Source organism: Littorina saxatilis, unplaced genomic scaffold (assembly GCF_037325665.1).
Source record: "Littorina saxatilis isolate snail1 unplaced genomic scaffold, US_GU_Lsax_2.0 scaffold_656, whole genome shotgun sequence".
Classification (NCBI taxonomy): Eukaryota; Metazoa; Mollusca; class Gastropoda; order Littorinimorpha; family Littorinidae; genus Littorina; species Littorina saxatilis.
The window spans coordinates 5,001-29,098 of record NW_027127560.1 but is presented as its reverse complement, the minus strand read 5'-3'; the positions used below and the strand labels follow the sequence as shown (position 1 = coordinate 29,098).

The 24,098-nt window shown below is 41.8% G+C and overlaps 2 protein-coding genes across 2 annotated transcripts in view; one reads left to right on the top strand and one right to left on the bottom strand.

Moving 5' to 3' along the window:
- LOC138955982 (cysteinyl leukotriene receptor 2-like) overlaps positions 1 to 10,513 on the top strand; it is a gene marked incomplete at its 5' end in the record, with an annotated part of 36,143 nt that extends 25,630 nt beyond the window's left edge. Inside the window, 2 exons of the mRNA XM_070327465.1 lie at positions 10,150 to 10,242; positions 10,392 to 10,513. Coding sequence (XP_070183566.1) covers positions 10,150 to 10,242; positions 10,392 to 10,513 — 215 coding nt within the window. The remainder of the gene's footprint in view (positions 1 to 10,149; positions 10,243 to 10,391) is intronic.
- Positions 6,909 to 24,038, bottom strand: LOC138955981 (cysteinyl leukotriene receptor 2-like). The gene is made up of 5 exons (XM_070327464.1): positions 23,511 to 24,038; positions 23,046 to 23,172; positions 22,695 to 22,874; positions 20,315 to 20,628; positions 6,909 to 11,133 (listed from the first exon to the last, which is right to left on the bottom strand). The coding sequence occupies exons 1-5, from the start codon at positions 23,996 to 23,998 to the stop codon at positions 11,016 to 11,018; spliced, it is 1,227 nt and encodes a 408-aa protein (XP_070183565.1). The 5' UTR covers positions 23,999 to 24,038; the 3' UTR covers positions 6,909 to 11,015.
- Positions 24,039 to 24,098: the final 60 nt, after the last annotated feature.

Here is a 24,098-nt window from a genome sequence, read left to right as displayed (position 1 = left end):
ACGGAGCCAGAACATGGACGCTTAGTAGGCTACACGTATTTTCACGTTCCGTGTAAATATTATCAAGTACGTATTCTGCGCCGACAAAATGGAAAGAATTTTCTAACACTCAGAGGGGAAAAGAAAAGAAAACTCGTTAATTACCATCTTCTTCATATTATTCCGCGTTCCCGGTGTAACCATGCAATCTTGTACACTCACATGAGAATATTAGTCTCTGCCTCTTATGAAAAGGTACTGATTACGAGTAGGCTATTTATTTTCGGTACGAGGGTAAAACTTGCGAATACCCGAGTGCATGTGAACACTAATGGCGTGTCTTCTCACAAACGGGTAAAGTGTTGTTGTTTTTACATTTAGTCAAGTTTTGACTAAATGTTTTAACATAGAGGGGGAATCAAGACGAGGGTCGTGGTGTATGTGTGTGTGTGTGTGTGTGTGTGTGTGTGTGTGTGTGTGTGTGTGTGTGTGTGTGTGTGTGTGTGTCTGTCTGTGCGTGTGTGTGTGTGTGTAGAGCAATTCAGACCAAACTACTGGACCGATCTTTATGAAATTTGAAATGAGAGTTCCTGGGTATGATATCCCCGGACGTTTTTTTCATTTTTTCGATAAATACCTTTGATGACGTCATATCCGGCTTTTTGTAAAAGTTGAGGCAGCACTGTCACACCCTCATTATATTTAGTCAAGTTTTGTTTTTCAATTAAATTGATTGAAATTTTGGCAAAGCAATCTTCGACGAAGGCCGGACTTCAGTATTGCAGAGGGGGAATCGAGACGAGGGTCGTGGTGTATGTGTGTGTGTGTGTGTGTGTGTGTGTGTGTGTGTGTGTGTGTGTGTGTGTGTGTGTGTGTGTGTGTGTGTGTGTGTGCGTGTGTGTGTGCGTGCGTGTGTGTGTGTAGAGCGATTCAGACTAAACTACTGGACCGATCTTTATGAAATTTTACATGAGAGTTCCTGGGTATGATATCCCCGGATATTGTTTTCTTTTTTTCGATAAATACCTTTGATGACGTCATATCCGGCTTTTTGTAAAAGTTGAGGCGGCACTGTCACACCCTCATTTTTCAATCAAATTGATTGAAATTTTGGCAAAGCAATCTTCAACAAAAGCCGGGGTTTGGTATTGCATTTCAGCTTGGTGGCTTAAAAACGAATGAGTGGGTTTGGTAATTAAAAATCGGAAACTTGTAATTAAAATTATTTTTTTTATTAAACGATCCAAAAACAATTTCATCTTATTTTTCGTCATTTTCTGATTCCAAAAACATATAAATATGTTATATTTGGATTAAAAACAAGCTCTGAAAATTAAAAATATAAAAATTGTGATCAAAATTAAATTTCCGAAATCGATTTAAAAACAATTTCATCTTATTCCTTGTCGATTCCTGATTCCAAAAACATATATATATGCTATGTTTGGATTACAAACACGCTCACAAAGTTAAAACGAAGAGAGGTACAGAAAAGCGTGCTATGCAGCACAGCGAAATCACTACCCCGCTGAACAGGCTCGTCAGTTTCACTCCGTTATGCACAAGCGGCGGACTACGGTCATTGTGAAAAAATGCAGTGCGTTCAGTTTCATTCTGTGAGTTCCACAGCTTGACTAAATGTAGTAATTTCGCCTTACGCGACTTGTTTTGTTTTGTTTGAATGCTTTATACTGTTGCATAATGTAGTTGGGTGTTTTTTCCTATCATGTGCATAGACACAAAATTGGTACATCAATCTAAGATACCCGAGGTTTTTTTTCTCTTTTTTTGGGGGGGGGGCGGGGGTGTAATTGTGTGTGTGTGTGTGTGTGTGTGTGTATGTGTGTGTGTGTGTGTGCTTGCACAAGATATTCTCTAACCACCTTCCTCCCTTTTTATATTTAGTCAAGTTTTGACTAAATATTTTAACATCGAGAGGGGATCGAAACGAGGGTCGTGGTGTATGTGTGTGTGTATGTGTGTGTGTGTGTGTGTGCGTGCGTGCGTGCGTGTAGAGCGATTCAGACCAAACTACTGGACCGATCTTTATGAAATTTGACATGAGAGTTCCTGGGTATGATATCCCCATACGTTTTTTTCATTTTTTTGATAAATGTCTTTGATGACGTCATATCCGGCTTTTCGTAAAAGTTGAGGCGGCACTGTCACGCCCTCATTTTTCAACCAAATTGGTTGAAATTTTGGTCAAGTACTCTTCGACGAAGCCCGGGGTTCGGTATTGCATTTCAGCTTGGTGGCTTAAAAATTAATTAATGACTTTGGTCATTAAAAATCTGAAAATTGTAAAAAAAAATAAAAATTTATAAAACGATCCAAATTTACGTTTATCTTATTCTCCATCATTTGCTGATTCCAAAAACATATAAATATGTTATATTCGGATTAAAAACAAGCTCTGAAAATTAAATATATAAAAATTATTATCAAAATTTTTTTTTCGAAATCAATTTAAAAACACTTTCATCTTATTCCTTGTCGGTTCCTGATTCCAAAAATATATAGATATGATATGTTTGGATTAAAAACACGCTCAGAAAGTTAAAACGAAGAGAGGTACAGAAAAGCGTGCTATGCAGCATAGCGTAACCACTACCCCGCTCTTCTTGTCAATTTCACGTTCGACAGCTACTTGACTAAATATTGTATTTTCGCCTTACGCGACTTGTTTTCATTGGTTTGATCTGAAAGTGTAACGTTTTCATTGTGTTCTCTTTGTCTTGGTGAGTAGAGATTTCTTATTGTCTTTAACATTGTCTTACCAGCAGCCAATTTGGTTTTATGGACTTAAAAATAGATATAATTCATCATCTGTAGATATGTTTTCGTGCGTAATTTGAAAGTTTGTAATAAGAGTTATGACAGCTTATTTTAATTAACATTGTCACATCTGTTGGGAACAGTGGAAATTGGAGAGTAGACGATTTGCTCAGATTCACCGTAAAAAAACACGTACGTTTCAAAATCTAAACAACGAAGTGACTGTGGTAAGATGAACAAAGTTAAAAAAAAAACAAAGGAATACTGTACTCACCAATACAAGAACGAGACAAGACGGTACGAATTTTCGCTTATGGAAGCTTCATCAGGAAAAACAAGAACACAAAAGACAACAAAAAGCAGACGCAACACGGAACGAACAAGGTTTGAAACCACGTACGTTTCACGCAACCACAAGTGAGCAAATGTCCTTTTATTATACTTTACAACGAGGAACATTTTCAAAACAATATTAACACGAGAAAACTGCATCTCTTTGAGACAAAAACATGTTTCATATTCGACACTGTAGAAACAAGTGCACGATTGTTTTCTTACCAAAAGAACACATTTCCATCACCGTTTAAACAAGTGATTTTTTTGTTTTTTGTTTATTTGTTGCTTAACGTCCAGCCGACTACGCAGAGCCATATCAGGACGAGGAAGGGGGGGATGAAGGGGGCCACTTGTCAAGCGATTCCTGTTTACAAATGCACTAACCCATTACTTGTTAGGCTTAACCTATCTACTGCTGGACTTACATCAGAACACTAACAGATTAAACTATACATGAATCGCGAGACAAGCGGCAAGAGAAGAGATTTTTGGAAAAAATACAGGTGAATGAGCAAGAAGGCAGAAAAAAGAAAAGAATTCATGAAGAAAAAGAGAGCATGACAGGAAAGAGGAACCAAAAATCTACCTAACAGCAAACTAGAAAGCTCCTGCGGTTCCAAAAACAGGAGGGGCCTTTAATTTCATAACCGCAGTGCCCCACTGCGGGATCAACAAGTGATAAGTCAACTGTTTGAAATAACTCAACAGCAGAATACGGGTCGAACACAGTAAAAGGATGTGGACAATGTTTTCTGAAATGATATGAAGAATTAAGTAATTAAGCTACTGTTCAAAATAACTCCACTTAAAAGAACGAGGGTACCACGGTAAAAATGAGCGAAGAGTCTTTCTGAGATAACTCACGTCAACAAAACATGTTTACGACAGGAGACGTGAACAATCTCTGAGAAAAATGAACACAATAAAACATATTTAACACAGTAGAAACAAGTTAGCAAACAACTGTTTGAGATAACTTACGTCTAAAAAAACATTTTTTTGTACTGTAGAAGTAAGCTAACCATCTTTTTGAAAAACTCATCACAAGAAAAACAAGTCGCGTAAGGCGAAAATACAATATTTAGTCAAGTAGCTGTCGAACTCACAGAATGAAACTGAACGCAATGCCATTTTTCAGCAAGACCGTACTCGTAGCATCGTCAGTCCACCGCTCATGGCAAAGGCAGTGAAATTGACAAGAAGAGCGGGGTAGTAGTTGCGCTAAGAAGGATAGCACGCTTTTCTGTACCTCTCTTTGTTTTAACTTTCTGAGCGTGTTTTTAATCCAAACATATCATATCTATATGTTTTTGGAATCAGGAACCGACAAGGAATAAGATGAAAGTGTTTTTAAATTGATTTGGAAAATTTAATTTTGATAATAATTTTTATATATTTAATTTTCAGAGCTTGTTTTTAATCCGAATATAACATATTTATATGTTTTTGGAATCAGCAAATGATGGGGAATAAGATAAACGTAAATTTGGATCGTTTTATAAATTTTTATTTTTTTTTTACAATTTTCAGATTTTTAATGACCAAAGTCATTAATTAATTTTTATGCCATCAAGCTGAAATGCAATACCGAAGTCCGGGCTTTGTCGAAGACTACTTGACCAAAATTTCAACCAATTTGGTTGAAAAATGAGAGCGTGACAGTGCCGCCTCAACTTTCACGAAAAGCCGGATATGACGTCATCAAAGACATTAATAAAAAAAATGAAGAAAAAGTTCGGGGATATCATACCCAGAAACTCTCATGTCAAATTTCATAAAGATCGGTCCAGTAGTTTGGTCTGAATCGCTCTACACGCACGCACACACGCACGCACGCATACACATACACCACGACCCTCGTTTCGATTCCCCCTCGATGTTAAAATATTTAGTCAAAACTTGACTAAATATAACAAAATGTACACAGTACAAAATAGTGAACAGATTCTTTCGGAGATAACCTAACAAGAAAAAATAAAGGTTGCACTGATCGAGTATTAACAAATGAATATATTAATTTACAAAAATTATTCCAACGCAAGAAAGACCATCATACATATATATGTAAATGTGCTTAAGTTCATAAGAATCAAAGAGGTCCTGTAGAGGTCTCACCTAATTAGGAAAATATTAACATTTTGGCGCGCATGTGTGTGTGTGTGTGTGTGTGTGTGTGTGTGTGTGTGTGTGTGTGTGTGTGTGTGTGTGTGTGTGTGTGTGTGTGTTTAAAATAAAACACCGAATGAAAGACACAACAACTTATTTTCATTATAAAAACATTTATTTGTTAAAGGTGGTCGTCTACATTTTTGCTTTTTTTCAATAATCTTATGGTTAGTTTTCGATAAAAAGTTAAGTCAGATGAAAGAACCATAGAGAAAAAAGTTATAGAAAAAACAGATATATGTAAAATAAGTGGTTTTTTGGGGGTAGTGTCTCTGACACTTCCAATATTTGGTTTTCTGTTTGCTGAGAACATGTGCTTTGCCTAAAAATATCGACCAATCAAATTCATGTCACTATGCTGACAGTCACGCTTTCACAGTCACAGCAACTGTTTGACTCTGGATATTGGAGCGCTGTCCACGAATTTTTTAAACGAACAAAATGCACGGTATTCGAGAGGAGTTTTGCCCTCGGCATTTCCCAAATAAGGATATCCTACTATGCTGAAATACTACAATGAATTTTCAAACGGATACCCTTGCTTCGTCCTTCTTGATCGAAGGGGGGTGTATTTTTGATATTTGTAGGGAATAGACTCAGCATTTTAATGGTCAAATGTCTATTTATGTATACAAATGTAGACAAGGACCTTTAAACCGTCATTGCAGCATTTGTTCAAGTATTTTACGACGTTATGATTTGTACGCAAGCATATAATAAAGGGACAAAAAGGTAATGTCTGAGATGGTTCCATGCTAACATGGTCACGTGTTGGGTCACCTGTGGACTCGCTGCATTTTAGTATGACATTAATGTACTTTAACAAAGTGTTTCAGTTGAGATCTGACTTTTTCAATATCCAAGTATCTCTTATTACCACTTTTAATTAGATGAGCGAGAGTGTGCGGGGGGTGGGAGGGTGGTGAACCACTGTACATAAAGGGAAAGTTTGTGTGCGTGCCTGTGTGTGTTTTTAAATCTAAGACAAATGTTGCCAATGTTTTTACAGAGTGACGTTAAATAAACGATGTTATCATCATCATCATCATTATCGAATCGTTCTGTTATCTTTTCATACCAATGTTCCAAGGCACATTTCTTAACCTTACGCAGCATAAGAGAGAGGTGTTACATGTGTAACCAATCTCCGCAAATAAAACAAATACGGGCAAGATGTTACATTTAGTTACACACTCTCGATGCTACACGGGAACGTGCTCATTTGAAAACTGCAGAGCAATCGTAACAAATGTGTAAGGGGAGGCTGCAATGTATTGTGAATGTCGCTTAAATAGAATAAGACCGAAATTATGTTCTTTGTGAATGTTGTGGTGTGTGTACACACACACACGCACACACCAACACACTCATATAAAGTGAAAATTCTGCAAGGTGACTGTTCCTCAATGAGCCTAGTGGATCACCAGCTCAACTTACACCCCCCGCCCCCCCAAGCCACCCCCGCAAACCCCTATCCACCGATCAAACTAACAAAACCAACACACATAAAAAAAAATTGTCGACTACATTTTTTCACATTCCTCTAACAAGTTGCCGTAGCGATGTGTGTGTGTGTGTGTGTGTGTGTGTGTGTGTGTGGTGTGTGTGTGTGCGTGTGTGTGTGTGTTTATGTGTGTGGGTGTGTGTGTGTGTGATTGATCAACCCCTTATAACTCAACTATTTTCCCCTTCAAAAACATGGTTTTGCTTTTTAGCCGATCACAAACTGGAACCTCAAAACGAGAAGAAAGCACCATCCAAACATCTCAAGTTAAGAATAAAACGAGTATTTTAATTATTCGTTCGGCCCGGACGTGAAAAACACCAAATTTCGCCTTTGCAGGCGTTGTTTCAGCACGCCTCCCGGACTGCTGAGCCGAAATGTGGAGGTACACATACGCCTGCCCACACACATATACACTATCAATGCGTGAACACATCCGACTGATTTGATGGATGTGTTCACGCATTGATAGCGTATATGTGTGTGGGCAGGCGTATGTGTACCTCCACACTGCCTCTCTCTGTGTTATCGTATTTGATTACATAAGCAGCGTATAAGTAATGATTATTATCGTTTGTCTCGTATTTTATATGTTAACGAATTATTACTGCCTTCCATACAAAAATTGTTACATTTAGTTGAATTTACATGTTGCATGTCTTAGACTTGATGCTCTCTTCCTATGCGCTTTCGTCCTAGTCTCTCCTTGTGGTTGTTAGTACTTTCTTCCCCCTCTCCCTCCCTTTTCTTTTTTATCTTCTGTAGATTCTTTTGTTCCTATTTAGTTCCCCATCCCCATTCTTTCAATTTGTTCTTCTGGTTTAATGTTGTTATGTCCACCATTATGAAAATGTGTGTAATTTAGTATTGTTCTGGTCACGTGATATAAGCATTTGCTTGAGTGCGTGTCCTAGCTGTGTGTTTCGAACTGTTCATGCGAAGAAATTCTGAATAAAATTTTGTTTAAACCAAATGTGACGTCACTCTAGTCTTGGTTTTTTATTCAAGACGCGTCCGTCTTCTGCGCAAACAGTTTTATTTATAGCGGCTTCATTGAGAAAACTTGTGAGCACCTGAGATGGTGCCCGACAAAACACGCCTATCAAAGATTTTTTTCCCTTTTTCTTCAAAAGCTATTTGCAAAATGAACAATCTATATGTCCATAACACATACTTTAATTAAAGTGAACTCGACTTAACAGCAAAGACCAATTTCAATCTTCCGTTTTTGCGACGACGACAAATTGCTCCATTTTCCAGCTGGAACGTCTCGCAAAGGCCCCGCGTCCCGACTGTGTGAGGGGAAAAAAAAGTAGGTCACCCTCACATGTCGTCGTGCTGAGTTGTCGGGCGTCTTCCCCGCAACCTCACTATTTGTGCAAAAACACGAACGCTTTATAATAACTGTACAAAATAATGCTCAAACATATATACACATAGAACCTTTGGTTAGGTGATGTCCTGTAATGTACAGCATATACATGTAAAAAAAAAATAATTAAAAAAAATTCACAAAAAGAGAATAAAAAAAAAAATAAAAAATAAAAAATACACATAGAACCTTCCAGAAAAACAGAGAAAGAAATCTGTTAGGTTCGCATGAAAACATTCCCCGGCACAATAAAAGCAAGATAAACGTTGGATAAGATCACACAATTCAACATTTTTTTTTACTTCTCACATGTAATATTTTTTTTAGTTTTTTTTTAATATATTTTTTTTTTATCCTGGAGTAGCCTTCCTTGCTCATCTGTCCGTTTTATTTGTTTTTGGTTTGTGAGTCGTAAAATGTGAACCGTCAAACTGTAGATCTTCTTCCTGTTCTGTCTTTCTCTTTTTTCTGTATTTTGTGACTGAAGAAGACCCTAGTGGTCGAAACGTCGTGAATTGTTATTTGTTTCGTCTTCATCAAACACGTGAGTTCAGTATTTTTTGGTCTTTTTATTTCTCGCTCTTATGATGTAATGTTTAACGCCCTCGCGGTAAAACCATTAGGGGCATGTCGATTTCTCGCTCTTACGCGCAGTCACCATTATTCTGCTTCTCTTGTGTGCAAGGAGATTCTCACTTGTTTGTTTGTTTGTTTGTTTGCTTAACGCCCAGCCGACCACGAAGGGCCATATCAGGGCGGTGCTGCTTTGACATATAACGTGCGCCACACACAAGACAGAAATCGCAGCACAGGCTTCATGTCTCACCCAGTCACATTATTCTGACACCGGACCAACCAGTCCTAGCACTAACCCCATAATGCCAGACGCCAGGCGGAGCAGCCACTAGATTGCCAATTTTAAAGTCTTAGGTATCACCCGGCCGGGGTTCGAACCCACGACCTCCCGATCACGGGGCGGACGCCTTACCACTAGGCCAACCGTGCCGGTGATTCTCACTTACTCTTGTTGCACATATGTATGCACTTAGAGCACTTACGTCACTTTGTTTCTCAGATGTTTTACTTCAACCAGGATAGATTTGTTCACGATGAAATATCATCTCTCCAAAACACTTTTCAAGATTGGTGTTACTGGAGGTAGGCCAGGGAATGATGCTGAACAGAATTCCAAAACTTGCATTCGAAACTACTCACAGTGAACCACGCGCACAATAATTCTTCTTGCTGTTTTAAGAATATGTTCTTTTCGATAAAACGGATCGTGTAAACCACCGCAGATATGTCCCTGCTTGTACAAGATGGGAAAAGACCGTCCTTACACGTACACAAAAAAACAAATTGTGACCCTCCACCACGAAATGAGTCGCATGTCACCTTTGCATGATTTTCATGTTTTTACATTTTCCTAAAGAATTTTTTACGCTCTATCCAGTGATGAAAACCGTTTTAGAAAAGAGCGAAAACTGTTTGAGTTATAAGCCTGTGACTAAGGTGATCCTCCCACTGTTACCATACACTCCCCCGGACTTATATTAAGCCTAGCGCAGAACCGCGCGAGGTGACATGCGACTCATTTCGTGGTGGAGGGTCACAAATTAACAATGTGTCCGTTTCCTCTGCAGAGTAGGGATCTTGTGCTCAATTATTTTTACACCTTGACAAAGTTTCATTTACGAAATCAACTCGGCAAAAATGCATCACACAAGGTAAATGCTGTACGCATGTTCCCAAGCAGATGCAGTTGTGTGTGCACTACAGACACTTCCTGTAGGTTTAACCACACACTTTTCGATGACTTAAAACACATGTCAGTGATCAGGTTGTTTTTTTCAAAGCTTGTTTCTTGCACCTACTCTGCAACTAACATAGCGTGAAGCTAGCGTCGTTATCATATCGCAATTGTGGTTTCGTAGACCAGTGGCACAACGAAACATGTAAGAGGCGAAATGTTTAGCCTGTAGGACATAAAGCATTCTCTCTTTCCTTTCCAAAGACGTTCAGATTGGGCGGACAATGAACTCCCTGCAGGAGAAGAAGTTTGGCGACCAGGAGCCAGTTTCATGGACTCGCGGGGGTCACACTGACAGTATGACCACCGCTTTGACACACAACTGAGGTGTTCCGAACGCGGAGTTACACTGCCAACTCCTCTCCCACATGTATAGACTTAACATTTTAGACACCGACCAATGCCCGTGTAACACAGGCACTCAAACCCCCACCCATATCCTGCAGTCCTGCCCCTACTTCAACTCTCTGAGACACCAGACATGGCCCAGTCCAGTGGAGGCCCACGAGAGGCTGTGGGGGTCGGCAACATCGCTGCGGCGGACCGCGGACGTCGTCCTGCAGACTGAATTGACAATTTAGCATGGCCGGGAACGCAGAAGAAGAAGGAGAACGCGGAGGTAGTAGAAGATGGCAGCACTGTACTCGGGCAGCTCCACGTGTGAAGAGGCACAGTCGGCCCACTAAACTATTTTCCTAGAAACTCAAGTTTGTCGGGTTGAAGCATTTCACTCGTTTAACTGCAGCCGCTGACCAACTGTGTTGCTGGCATGTGAAACGGGCCCCATGTGGCCTTGAAGAATGTACTGAGCGGTATCATTACGCCCCACAGGAGTTGACGTTTGAAAGAAGCGAACGAGGATAGATGACTTGGCGCATATTATAATCCTCATCTTCATTATCATCATCATCATCATCATCATCATCATCATCATCATCATCTTCTTCTTCTTCTTTTTCTGCTTTCGTGGACAGAAAATCCCTTGGTTTTTTCACGTGTATGACCTTTTTCAACCCCGCCATTTAGGCAGCCATACGCCGCTTTCAGGGGTAAACACATTGTCATCTTCATCAGTTGTTCGACGAGCTGGAGAGAGACACAGGGCGACCCAGGAACGGGAACCTCGGAGACACCGAGGGCGTTGCAGTCATGTGGTGTTGCCATGGCGATAGGACCGCTGAGCCCTCGCTGAAACAATACCAGAAAGATACTCTGTTAAAATATATTTGTTATTGTTTAAAATACACAATGCATATGCTAGAATAGTTTTGAGCGTGGAGCTTAACATGTGAAGTGTGAAAGGACACAAACGTGCATCGGTCGTCAATAGGAACACCAGCTTAAGAGACAATACACACAATAATACAATGTATTACTGTTACATCTGTTATATTTATTGCTGACCTTAATTTTATTTTATATTTTTACAATAATTGAGTACAAAACTCATGAACAGCCCAAATAACTTGGTAGATAGTTAGCCAGCTAACTAAATTGTTGTAATATTAACCATACTAAACCAAACCGAACCGAGCAACTAACTAACTAACTAACAGACTAACTAGCTAACTGTATGTGTGTGCGAGCGAGCGAGCGTGCGTGCGTGTGTGCGTACGTGTGTTAGTAGAAGGTTTCTCTTAGTAAAAGGTTGCTCTTAGTAGAAGGTTGCTCTGATCCCAAGTTAAAATGTGGAGACCTACACATTACTTCGCATGGGAATGAATTAAGCCACCGGTACCCGCTCAACTACAATTGACACCCGAACAAAAGAACCCCTCAAAAGCGCACCCAAACTCCAAATCAATATTCATTGCACTCGTACGACCTTTTGGCGGCAGTAAAAACAGATTACCGAATGCGCATTTGTTCGGGATAAAACAACCAAACCTCTCTCTCATGGAGTCTAATGGAAATTGAAATTACGGCTAATTTAGACTCTAAAAGGGAGCACTTTAAAATCTATCACTCACTCGACGGCGCGTAACGTAAGCTTGTAATGTGCAATTGTGCGTAAAATCGCGATCCTATCTCTTTTCTCGCTCCTGGGATTAGTTCACTTAATGGTCAATGTTTTTGTGATTCCGTGGAAGAGCTTTTGCTTAGGAACACTCGCACTGCGTGATGCCGTGGTTTTAAACATTAAAAGAACATGTTGCATCTCATAAAGGGAACGAAAGAAGAAAAGGAAAAAAATGTGAGAATATAACCAACAGAGAGAGAGAGAGAGAGAGAGAGAGAGAGAGAGAGAGAGAGAGAGAGAGAGAGAGAGAGAGAGACACTGACACTGACACAGTTTTATTGAATATGGGCCTACAGCCCCTTTCAATGGGGGGGGGGGGGGTTACACATGAATCACAGGAAAAAATAGAAAACATGATATTTAAACGTATGCAAAATACACAGTGGTTTGTTCCAAGCTTTCCTCTATCAATAATCATGCACATCAATGCTGCCTAATATATACATACAACCGAACAATAAATACAGCAACAACAAAACCTTCAGCGACAATTAATCCTCATTATTATTTAACATTGACTATCTTAACTGAAATGCAAAAAACAAAAACTTTGCTAAATCTACAATTGTTTCTGTGTCTTGTTTTTTAAACATGGTAATCATACTGCCCAACTGATCACCAACACTTAAAAACTGTGCTAAATACTTTATTCTTAACTCACAATATGTTTGGCCTTAAAAAAAAATTGGATTTCGGTCTCTAATTTATCGTCACAAAAGGGGCAACACTTGTTTTCTGTTGAATTTTTGAAGCGATATTTGTGGATATTTATCTGTGAAACACCCATTCTAAATTGAGCGATGACATTTCTGTACACATCTTTCCATAAAATGTCCACATAACGTTCTTTTTCAAAACAGGCTTTATATTTTCCATACAGTGATAGGCGCTCACTCGAGTCCAAATGATTACGCCAATCATGACAGAAGGAACTGCAGAGCCGCTCCTTCAGTTCTGCAAAAAACGCCCTCTCGTTTCCACATCCAAACATCCAAACTTGGTAAAATTCATTTTCACACAAAACTGCCTTTACATGCGTTACCCATGTGATACCACCTTTTTCGTGGAGGTTGAATAACATTTTGTCTGGCTGTCTCAATAACCGTAACCAATATTTAATCAACCGTGTGACTGTTGTCACCAACCGTGTGACTGTTGTCACCCAAAGAGGATACCTACCCAATTCACCAAACACAACATCATTGGGAGTTGTATCTACTACGTGCAGAAACCGTTTACATGCAAATAAATGAACACGTTCCAATTGGTCATACTTCTCATAACCTTCTAATGGACGAAGGCTACTATTATTCCTTTATATAAGAAAGGAGACAGAAATAATCCTGATAATTACCACGACCTCCCGATCACGGGGCGGACGCCTTACCACTAGGCCAACCGTGCCGGTTTTGACTCACTTGGTAGGAGAGAATATGAGTGTAAGCAAAAGGAAGCCTTTTACAATTCTTTCTTTCTTTCTTTATTTGGTGTTTAACGTCGTTTTCAACCACGAAGGTTATATCGCGACGGGGGAAAGGGGGGAGATGGGATAGGGGAAAGGGGGGAGATGGGATAGAGCCACTTGTTAATTGTTTCTTGTTCACAAAAGCCCTAATCAACAAGAAGAGCAAACGCTCGATCGAGTCACTTTCGCAGTTCTGAATATTATATGAGGCATCAGATGGACAGGAAGAAATTGCTATTCACAACACAATGAGTCACGTTCACATAAAATTTGAGCCCGGTCACTTTTATAGTTTCCGAGAAAAGCCCAACGTTAAGTTGTGTGTTGCCGAACAGAAAAGGCTAGTTATCTCCCTTGTTTTTCTGATAACGTTCGTAAAAGGCTACAGATGTAAATACTTTGATGTAAAGAATAATCCTACAAAGTTTCAATCACATCCGATGAACTTTGTCAAAGATATAAAATGTCTAATTTTTCCTTTGACGCTGACCTGTGACCTTGAAAAAGGTCAAAGGTCAACGAAACCATCGTTAAAGTGTAGAGGTCATTGGAGGTCACGACTAAACAAAATATGAGCCCGATCGCTTTGATAGTTTCCGAGAAAAGTCCAACGTTAAGGTGGTGTCTACGGACGGCCGGCCGGCCGGACAGACTAACACTGACCGATTACATAGAGTCACTTTTTCTCAAGTGACTCAAAAAATTGCTCCAGGGGCTTGCAACGTAGTACAATATATGACCTCACTGGGAGAATGCAAGTTTCCAGTACAAAGGACTAAACATTTCTTACATACTGCTTGACTAAAATCTTTACAAACATTGACTATATTCTATATATCCGGCCGGACAGACTAACACTGACCGATTACATAGAGTCACTTTTTCTCAAGTGACTCAAAAAGGGCATGTTGTGAATTTATGTTTATCTGTAGTGATACCTATGTTTGAATTTCTGTGGGGGGTTTAAACAAGACTCTATTCAACATGAAACAGTACTAAGAAAGACCAATAGCTGGAGCACGAACTCTAGCTTACGCTTATATTGTGTCGTTTTATGTGTCAATTTTCGAGGGAAGGAAGGAACGAAGGATTGAGCGAAAGAATGGAAAATGAGAGAACAAAAGAATGAGGTAAAGATAGAAAGGAAATTACAAGCAAAAAACACACACAGACAAAGAGACACACACACACACACACACACACACACATCACACAACACAAACACACACACACACACACACACACAACACAACACAACACAACACACACACACACACACACACAATACACACACACACACACAACAAAAACACACAGAGACACACACACACACATCACAAACACACACACACACAACACACAACATACACACACACACACACACAATACACACACACAACACACACAACACACACACACACACACACACACACACACACACACACACACACACACACACACACACACACACACACACAAACGGCGAAGTTGTTGTATTTGATGGTCTGCTCACGAAAAAAACAAAATACAAATGAAATTTGTGTCACTCAGGGGATTCAAAAATGTCATGCTGACCTTAAAAAGTGGAATGAAACCATGTGTTGTTTTGGTTCAAGCGTGTTTTATTCAATTTCTCACACACACACACACGCACACACACACACACACACACACACACACACACACACACACACACACACACACACACACACACACACCATTAAAGTGTATCCTGGTCAATTTGATTGAAAAACAAGTCGCGTAAGGCGAAAATACAATATTTAGTCAAGTAGCTGTCGAACTCACAGAATGAAACTGAACGCAGCAAGACCGTATACTCGTAGCATCGTCACTCCACCGCCCGTGGCAAAGGCAGTGCACGTGGAATTGACAAGAAGAGCGGGGTATTCGTTGCGCTGAGAAGGATAGCACGCTTTTCTGTACCTCTCTTCGTTTTAACTTTCTGAGCGTGTTTTTAATCCAAACATATCATATCTATATATTTTTGGAATCAGGAACCGACAAGGAATAAGATGAAAGTGTTTTTAAATTGATTTCAAAAAAAAATTTTGATAATAATTTTTATATATTTAATTTTCAGAGCTTGTTTTTAATCCGAATATAACATATTTATATGTTTTTGGAATCAGCAAATGATGGAGAATAAGATAAAGGTAAATTTGGATCGTTTTATAAATTTTTATTTTTGTTTACAATTTTCAGATTTTTAATGACCAAAGTCATTAATTAATTTTTAAGCCACCAAGCTGAAATGCAATACCGAACCCCGGGCTTCGTCGAAGAGTACTTGACCAAAATTTCAACCAATTTGGTTGAAAAATGAGGGCGTGACAGTGCCGCCTCAACTTTCACGAAAAGCCGGATATGACGTCATCAAAGACATTTATCAAAAAAATGAAAAAAACGTTCGGGGATTTCATACCCAGGAACTCTCATGTCAAATTTCATAAAGATCGGTCCAGTAGTTTAGTCTGAATCGCTCTACACACACACACACACACGCACGCACACACACACACACACACACACGCACGCACATACACCACGACCCTCGTTTCGATTCCCCCTCGATGTTAAAATATTTAGTCAAAACTTGACTAAATATAATGAAGGTGTGACAGTTCCGCCTCAACTTTTACAAAAAGCCGGATATGACGTCATAAAAGACATTCATCGAAAAAATGAATAAACGTCTGGGGATTTCATACCCAGGAACTCTTATGTAAAATGTCATAAAGATCGGTCCAGTAGTTTAGTCTGAATCGCTCTACACACACACTCGCACAGACACACACACACACACACATACACCACGACCCTCGTCTCGATTCCCCCTCTATGTTAAAAACAACTACAATTAAAAATAAAATAAAATAAAAAGACTTCTTACCGGTCCTATATTTTGTTGGCCTTACCATCGATACAAAACAAATTATTTGGACCTCATACATAGAAGGGACATAAATGCGAGAGTTTGCTGCAGTGACCCCCCTTTGCTTAGAACTGTACCGGCCACGGAATACGCGCGATATAAGCCTCATATTGATTGATTGATTGATTTTTCAGAGCGTAAAGCGATATGTGTAGCGGTCTGGGGGAAAACACTCACCAGCACAATCTGTCCGGCATGGTCGTCTACTAGAAATCCTTTGACGATATTCGTGTTTCAATAAGTGTAAGAATTAAATTCAAGACACCAGCCCTGCGTATTTAGATTGAACAGTACCCTATACCGCTTACTCGCCGGTTAGCATTGATAGAAAAACCGACGAACGTCGCTTTGTCGAAGTGACCTCCGACACACATGTGTGTCAACGACAGCTTCACTCGGTTAGAAGACTTCGAAGTAAGTCCTTAATTTAGAAAGCTTCATTAAGTTACAGGACATCTGAAAGACCTCAATTTAGAAAGCTTCATTAAGTTACAGGACATCTGAAAGACCTCAATTTAGAAAGCTTCATTAAGTTACAGGACATCTGAAAGACCTCAATTTAGAAAGCTTCACTCGGCTAGAGGACATCTTAGTAAGTTCTTAAATTAGAACGCTTTACTCGGTTAGAGGATATCTAAGTCCTTGAATCAGACAGCAGCATTCGGTTAAAGGACATCTCTCAACTATTGAATTTGATATGTTCACTCTCTTACAGAACATATATATAAAGCCCTTGAATTAGATTAACTCGGTTAAAGGACATTAGTTAGTCTTTGGGTTGGACATACTCACTCGGTCATGGGGTATCAACACACCTTTGTTTCACAAAGATACACTCATTTAGAGGAAATACGACAAGTCTTCAAGTAAATGCCTTAAATAATTGTGACCCTCCACCACGAAATGAGTCGCATGTCACCTCACGCGGTTCTGCGCCAGGCATAATATAAGTCCGGGGGGTGTGTAGTAACAGTGTGAGGGTCACCTTAGTCACAGGCTTATAACTCAAACTTTTCGCTCTTTTCTGAAACGGTTTTCACCACTGGATAGAGCATAAAAACTCTTTAGGAAAATGTAAAAAATATGAACATCATGCAAAGGTGACATGTGACTCATTCCGTGGTGGAGGGTCACATTATACAGTCACAGTTCCAGACCAGGTCCGTCGACCAGAGAAGGAATTCACTTGGTTAGAGGACATTGTGCAAATCCTTGAATCAAACAGTGAAGACAAGAATTGGGAAAATAGCATTCGGCAACAAAGCCATGAGGGGTTTAACTTGTGAGGGGTTCAACTTGTGCTCACTTGAATGGTAAAACAAGAGGACCAGTTGGCCATTACATCCTCCAACAGAGGAACTACAGAATATATATATATATGTAAGAGCGCCTGCCCTGGACATCTAGGTTGAGCGTTAAAAAAAAAAAAAAAAAAAAGAATCATGGCTACATTAGTCCTGGAGCTCAACAAAGGCTTCAGTCGGTTAGAGGCCATGGTGCAAGTCCTTGTACTAAACAGTGATGACAAGGTAGGGTTATCAGTTGGGTTACCACCCCGAGGATGTTTAATTGTGCTCACTTGAATGTTACAAAAAGATAACCATGACTGCATTAGACCTGGAGTTCAACGGCTTCAATCGATTAGAGGACATAGTGCAAAACGTTGTACAACAAAGTCAGGACCAAGTGGTGTTGAAAGTTGGGTATAGAACCCTAAAGGGTGCTTGGTTTTGCTCACTTGAAAGGTAAAACAAGAGGGCCATAACTGCATTAGTTCTGGAGGTCCACAAAGGCTTCACTCGGTTAGAGGACATGGGGCAAATCCTTGCATTAAAAAGTGAGGTTAAGGTGTGGTTAACAGCTTGGTTTACAACCACCAGGGTGTTTAATTTTGCTCAATCAAATGGTAAAACAAGAAGACCATGACTACATTAGACCCGGAGTTCAACAACTTCAATCGGTTAGAGAACATGGTGCAAGTCCTAGTGCAATAAAGTGAGGAGAAGGTGGGGTTAACAGCTGGGTATACAACCACGAGGTTGTTTTAAAGTTGCTCATCTTAATTGTATAACAACAGGACCATGTACCATGACTGCATTAGACCCGGACAGCTTCACTCGAATAGAGGACAATGTGCAAGTCCTTGTGCGACACAGTGAGCTGGATAAGGTGAGGTGAACTGCTAGAATTACAGCCACAAGAGTGTTTAATTTTGCTCACTGGGAAGGAAACAACAAGAGGACCATGACTGAATTAGACCCGTAGTTCAGCAAAGGCTTCACTCGGTTAGAGGACAATGTGCAAGTCCGTGTGCGACACAGTGAGGATACCGTGAGGTGAACCGCTAGAATTACAACCACAAGCGTGTTTAATTTTGCTCACTGGGAAGGAAAAAACAAGAGGACCATGACTGAATTAGACCCGTAGTTCAACAAAGGCTTCACTCGGTTAGAGGACAATGTGCAAGTCCGTGTGCGACACAGTGAGGATACCGTGAGGTGAACCGCTAGAATTACAACCACAAGCGTGTTTAATTTTGCTCACTGGGAAGGAAAAAACAAGAGGACCATGACTGAATTAGACCCGTAGTTCAACAAAGGCTTCACTCAGTTAAAAGACAATGTTCAAGTCCTTGTGCGACACAGTGAGCTGGATAAGGTGGGTTGAACAGCTGGGAATACAATCACGAGGGTGTTTGATTGTGCTCACTTGAAAGTTAAAACAAGAAGACCATGACTACATTAGACCCGGAGTTCAACAACTTCAATCGGTACAATAACATGGTGCAAGTACTACACAGTGAGGATAAGGGGGGGGGGGGGGTGAACAGCTGCGCTTGATTTTGTTAACTTGAAAGGTAAAACAAGAGGACCATGACTGCATAAGACCCGGAGTTCAACAGCTTCACTCGGTTAGCAGACACGGTGCATGTCATTGTACAGGAAAATGAGGATAAGGTGGGTTTAACAGCTGGGTATATAACTACGAGAGTGTTTGATTTTGCTCACTTGAAAGGCAAAACAAGAGAACCATGACTGCATTAGACCCGGAGTTCAACTGCTTCACTCGGTTAGAGGAAATGGTGCATGTTATAGCAGAAAAAGTGAGGTCGGGTGAACAAGCGGGTATATAACCACCAGGGTGTTTAATTTTGCTTAATTGAATGATAAAACAAGAGGACCATGACTGCATTGGACCCGGAGTTCAACAGCTTCACTCGGTTAGAGAACATGGTGCAAGTCATTTTGCCAAACAGTGAGGAGAAGGTGGGGTTAACAGCCTTGAAATACAACCACAAAGTGCGCTTGAATTGCTTACTTGAATGGTAAAACAAGAGGACCATCAGAACCGGAGTGTAACTCCTTCACTAGATTAGAACACAGGGTGCAAGCCCTTGCGCGAAAAAAATGCGGATACGGTGGGGTTAACAGCTGGAAATACAACCACGAGGTTGCTTTATTTTGCTTACTTGAATGGTTCAACAAAAAGACCATGACTGCATTAGACCCGGAGTTCAAAAATATATTGGGTTCAACTGCTTCACTCGGTTAGACAACATGGTGCAAGACCTTGTGCTATAACGTGAGGAGAAAATGGGGTTAACAGCTGGGTATACAACCACAAAGGGCGCTTGAATTGCTCACTTGAATGGTCAAAACCAGAGGACCATGACTGCACGAGGCTGTGGAAAGCCCACAGCAGCTACACCCAGCTATTAAGATGAGCACCTGCGTTACAGCTCCGGGGGTGTCCGTTGACCTCGCGCGGGGGCTCCTGGGGGTGGGATGACCGCGACGTCAACCTCCTCCCCTCCCCGTTGTGAAAGGACAGGGAGTGGGTCTCCATGACAACCCCGTTGGGGTTCACCAGAGACTGTCGCGATTGCGTGCTTGAGGCTAAGCGAGTGCAGCGAGTGTAGGTGGACCCGTACTTGTGTTTTTGCTGACGGAGGACGCAGAGCATGCGCAGCTCGCGCCGGAAGTAGGCGCCGGTGATGGAGTAGAGGAAGAAGTTGATGCAGTAGTTGATGTAGAAGATGGCGCGCGTGATGAAGGCCACGCCCCGGAAGTAGTCGAGGTCGGTGGGACGGGTGAAGGACGCCAGATGGATGAACTGCGAGGTGAGGAACAGCTTGAGCCACACGGCGAAGTAGGGCACGTTGAGAGCCACGAAACAGAAAGACACTGCCAGCAGAATCAGCGTGAACTCCAGGCGGATCACGCTTTCCTCTGTCACCACGCGCACCTGGTAAGAACAAAAAGAACCATTGAAGGCTAAATATCACTGTGTTATACAAAGACACTGCCAGCAGAATCAGCGTGAACTCCAGGTGGATCACACTTTCCTCTGTCACCACACGCACCTGGTAAGAACAAAAAGAACCATTGAAGGCTAAATATCACTGTGTTATACCATAGACCAAATAGCCTGGACCGCCAACTCGTCACGTGACCCTTCGAGGTTACGACTCTCGACTTTCAGGGGCGCGTCACGTCCGGTTTGAAAGGCCAGCGATTCGAAGACAGTGAAAAGAAAGCACGCTCCAGTTATTTGTGACAATGGGAGGTGACAATGAACTGGATTTTCCAAAACTCCAAACTAAACTTAACAAAGCCCATCGAAAAACATGTTCCATATGCACTTTTGCTGAGTTTATTTTAGCATTTTCAGAACTTACATCGGCAACTTCGCCCATGTTTACAATCGACACCGGATATGACGTCCCCCTGATTCCTGAAAGGCCATGTAAGCGTAAAGGTTCCTAAATGCGAGAGGCGCTACCTCGTAATAGAGAGAAAGAGCGGAGAGAGAGCTAGTTGGCGGTCCATGATAAATGGTCTATGATTATACAAAGACACTGCCAGCAGAATCAGCGTGAACTCCAGGTAGATCACATTTTCCCCTGTCACCTCGCGCACCTAATTAGAACAAAAAGGAGCATTAATAGAGAATACTACATGGCTTGCTGTGTCGTACCAGATTTACACGAGTTGTTTTTTTAAATATTGAACGTTGAGCGAAAGCGAGCTGTTCGCTATTTGAAAAAGCAACAAGTGTAAATCTGGTACGACACAGCAAGCCATGTAGTATTCTGTTTATCCTACATACTGTACTAACTTATGTGTATTTTACTGAAAATGTCCTGCATTCGAGGCAGCTAAATTGAAGACGCTTGTTTTGGAACCTCGATCTCTTCTAAAGCCTCGTGCAATCTATTACGTCAAAGCAAAGAAACGTCACTCTGAAAGTGTGGCGTGACGTGTTAGTTCTAAAGATTCATCGAGGGTAATTAGCGAGCGCAATTTGTGTTTCTATAATGACGTTTGTCTCGGTGACTTTGGCATCATACGCAGTGGAAAAACAGGTCCCTGCCAGACTTGCTTGACATGACCTCATTTACATGATATACACACGTGTGATTTGAACGATTATTATCTCATGGGTGTCTCTCTCACGTATGTAGGATAATATGCAAGATATAATTCATTGTGTTATATATACAAAGACACTGCCAGCGGAATACGCGTGAACTCCAGGCGGATCACGCTCTCTTCTGTCACCAGGCGCACCTGGTAAGAACAAAAAGTAGTGTTTTATGCATGCATGATATAATTCATTGTGTTATATACAAAGACACTGCCAGCAGAACCGCCCTGATATCACCCTTCGTGGTGGACTGGGCGTTAAGCAAACAAACAAACTGCCAGCAGAATCAGCGTGAACTCCAGGCGGATCACGCTTTCCTCTGTCACCACGCGCACCTGGTAAGAAAAAAAGAGCATTTATAGGGCAAATATCCTTCACTATGTTATAAATACAAAGACACTGCCAGCAGAATCAGCGTAAACTCCAGGCGGATCACACTCTTCTGTCACTGAACAATGCTATGACGTACACAATTGGTGAATCTCTACAAGAATGTTTTCTTGTCGACGAAAAGGCCGAGGATGATGCCTTTCCTTCTCTCTTCTAACAACTTTCTTCCCCAGTTAAAAACGGTGAGGATCAAATCCCTCTCTCTCTCTCTCTCTCTCTCTCTCTCTCTCTCTCTCTCTCTCTCTCTCTCTCTCTCTCTCTCTCTCTCTCTCTCTCTCTCTCTCTCTCTCTCTCTCGTCACGTACTTGTCTGCGAGTCTCGTTGTGTGTGAGCAGCTTCCTGATAATGAGCCGGTTCAAGACGGTGATGATCAAAAACAATAAATACCTATTTACCGCCAACAAAACCACATCATATCCCCCCCCCCCCCCCACCTCCCCCCGTTTTTGTTAATCTCCCACTCCCATCCATGTTCTTCCCTCCATGCTACATACCTGTCTGCGCGCCTTGTTGTGAGAGAGCAGCTTCCTGATGATGAGCAGGTTGAAGACGGTGATGATGACGAAGGGAACGAAGGTGATCATGACGGCGTACACAGAGTCCAGCACGAACGACAGGCGGCGGTGACTCGGGTGGGACGTGCACATGCTGCCCCACCCCGGTATGTGTTGCACCTGTAGGCATACATGGAACACATGGTGAACACATGGTGTCCCACCCCGGTATTTGTTGCATCTGTAGGTATATATAGAACACATGGTGAACACATTATGCCCCACCCCGGTATGTGTTGCACCTGTAGGCATACATAGAACACATGGTGAACACATGCAGAGGTGGGTTACCTGAGACAGTAGCGGTTTGAAGACGTTGATGAGAAAGGAGACGAGCACCAGACCCAGAACACATCGCCGGGTGGATGACGTCGTACATATATCCCTTCGCCGTAGCGGGTGGCAAACTCCGATATACCTGCAACATAAATATGTTGGCAATGAAAGGATGGTATGTAACAGCGAAGTTGTTTCTTTAAATTGTTTTAACTCCTGGTATAGGCTTGACTGATACAAAAAAGTATAACATGCAGATTTTGGTGATAGTGGAGGTACATGACAACACAAATCACAGTGTCCTAAGACTACCCACCTCTCCACAGTAAAGGCCACGACCAGCCAGGCAGACAGGAGGTACATAACAACACAAATCACAGTGTCCTAAGACTACCCACCTCTCCACAGTAAAGGCCACGACCAGCCAGGCAGACAGGAGGTACATAACAACACAAATCACAGTGTCCTAAGACTACCCACCTCTCCACAGTAAAGGCCACGACCAGCCAGGCAGACAGAAACCGGGACACGTAGTGGAGATACATGACCATCTGACACGACCCGTTGACGGCCATGACCCCCGCCCGGCCCCCCGGACCCCCCGAGTCCTCCTCCCCCCTCAGAAGGGGCAGGCCCCGGATGAGCCACTCCACCAGCACGTAGAAGATTAGGGCGGTTAGGTCGGCGGTGGAGAGCGCGGCCAGGTAGGTGGAGGCGGACAGAGAACGCATGTTACGACTCAGGAAGACGCACAGCGACAGCGTGTTGCCCACCACCCCCACCAGCAGCACCAAGGGAGTGAACCACGCGTAGAACGCACGGCCCGCCACCAGCGTCAAGGGAGGCGACTCCTCCCCGCCTGCAAGCTCGGAAAGGGAGGACACTCCTGGAGGCAGGGAGCAGTTGCTAACGTTGGGCCACGCGCCGGGGTCAGAGGCCAAGTAGGTCAGGACCCCGACCAGATCCATGCGCTCTGAGTGCGTGAGGCAGGCCAGCGGTGATGAGGAGTTGCCCTGCACGGTAAAAAAAAAGTTCGATGAAATAAATAGAAAAGAATAAGATGCTTAT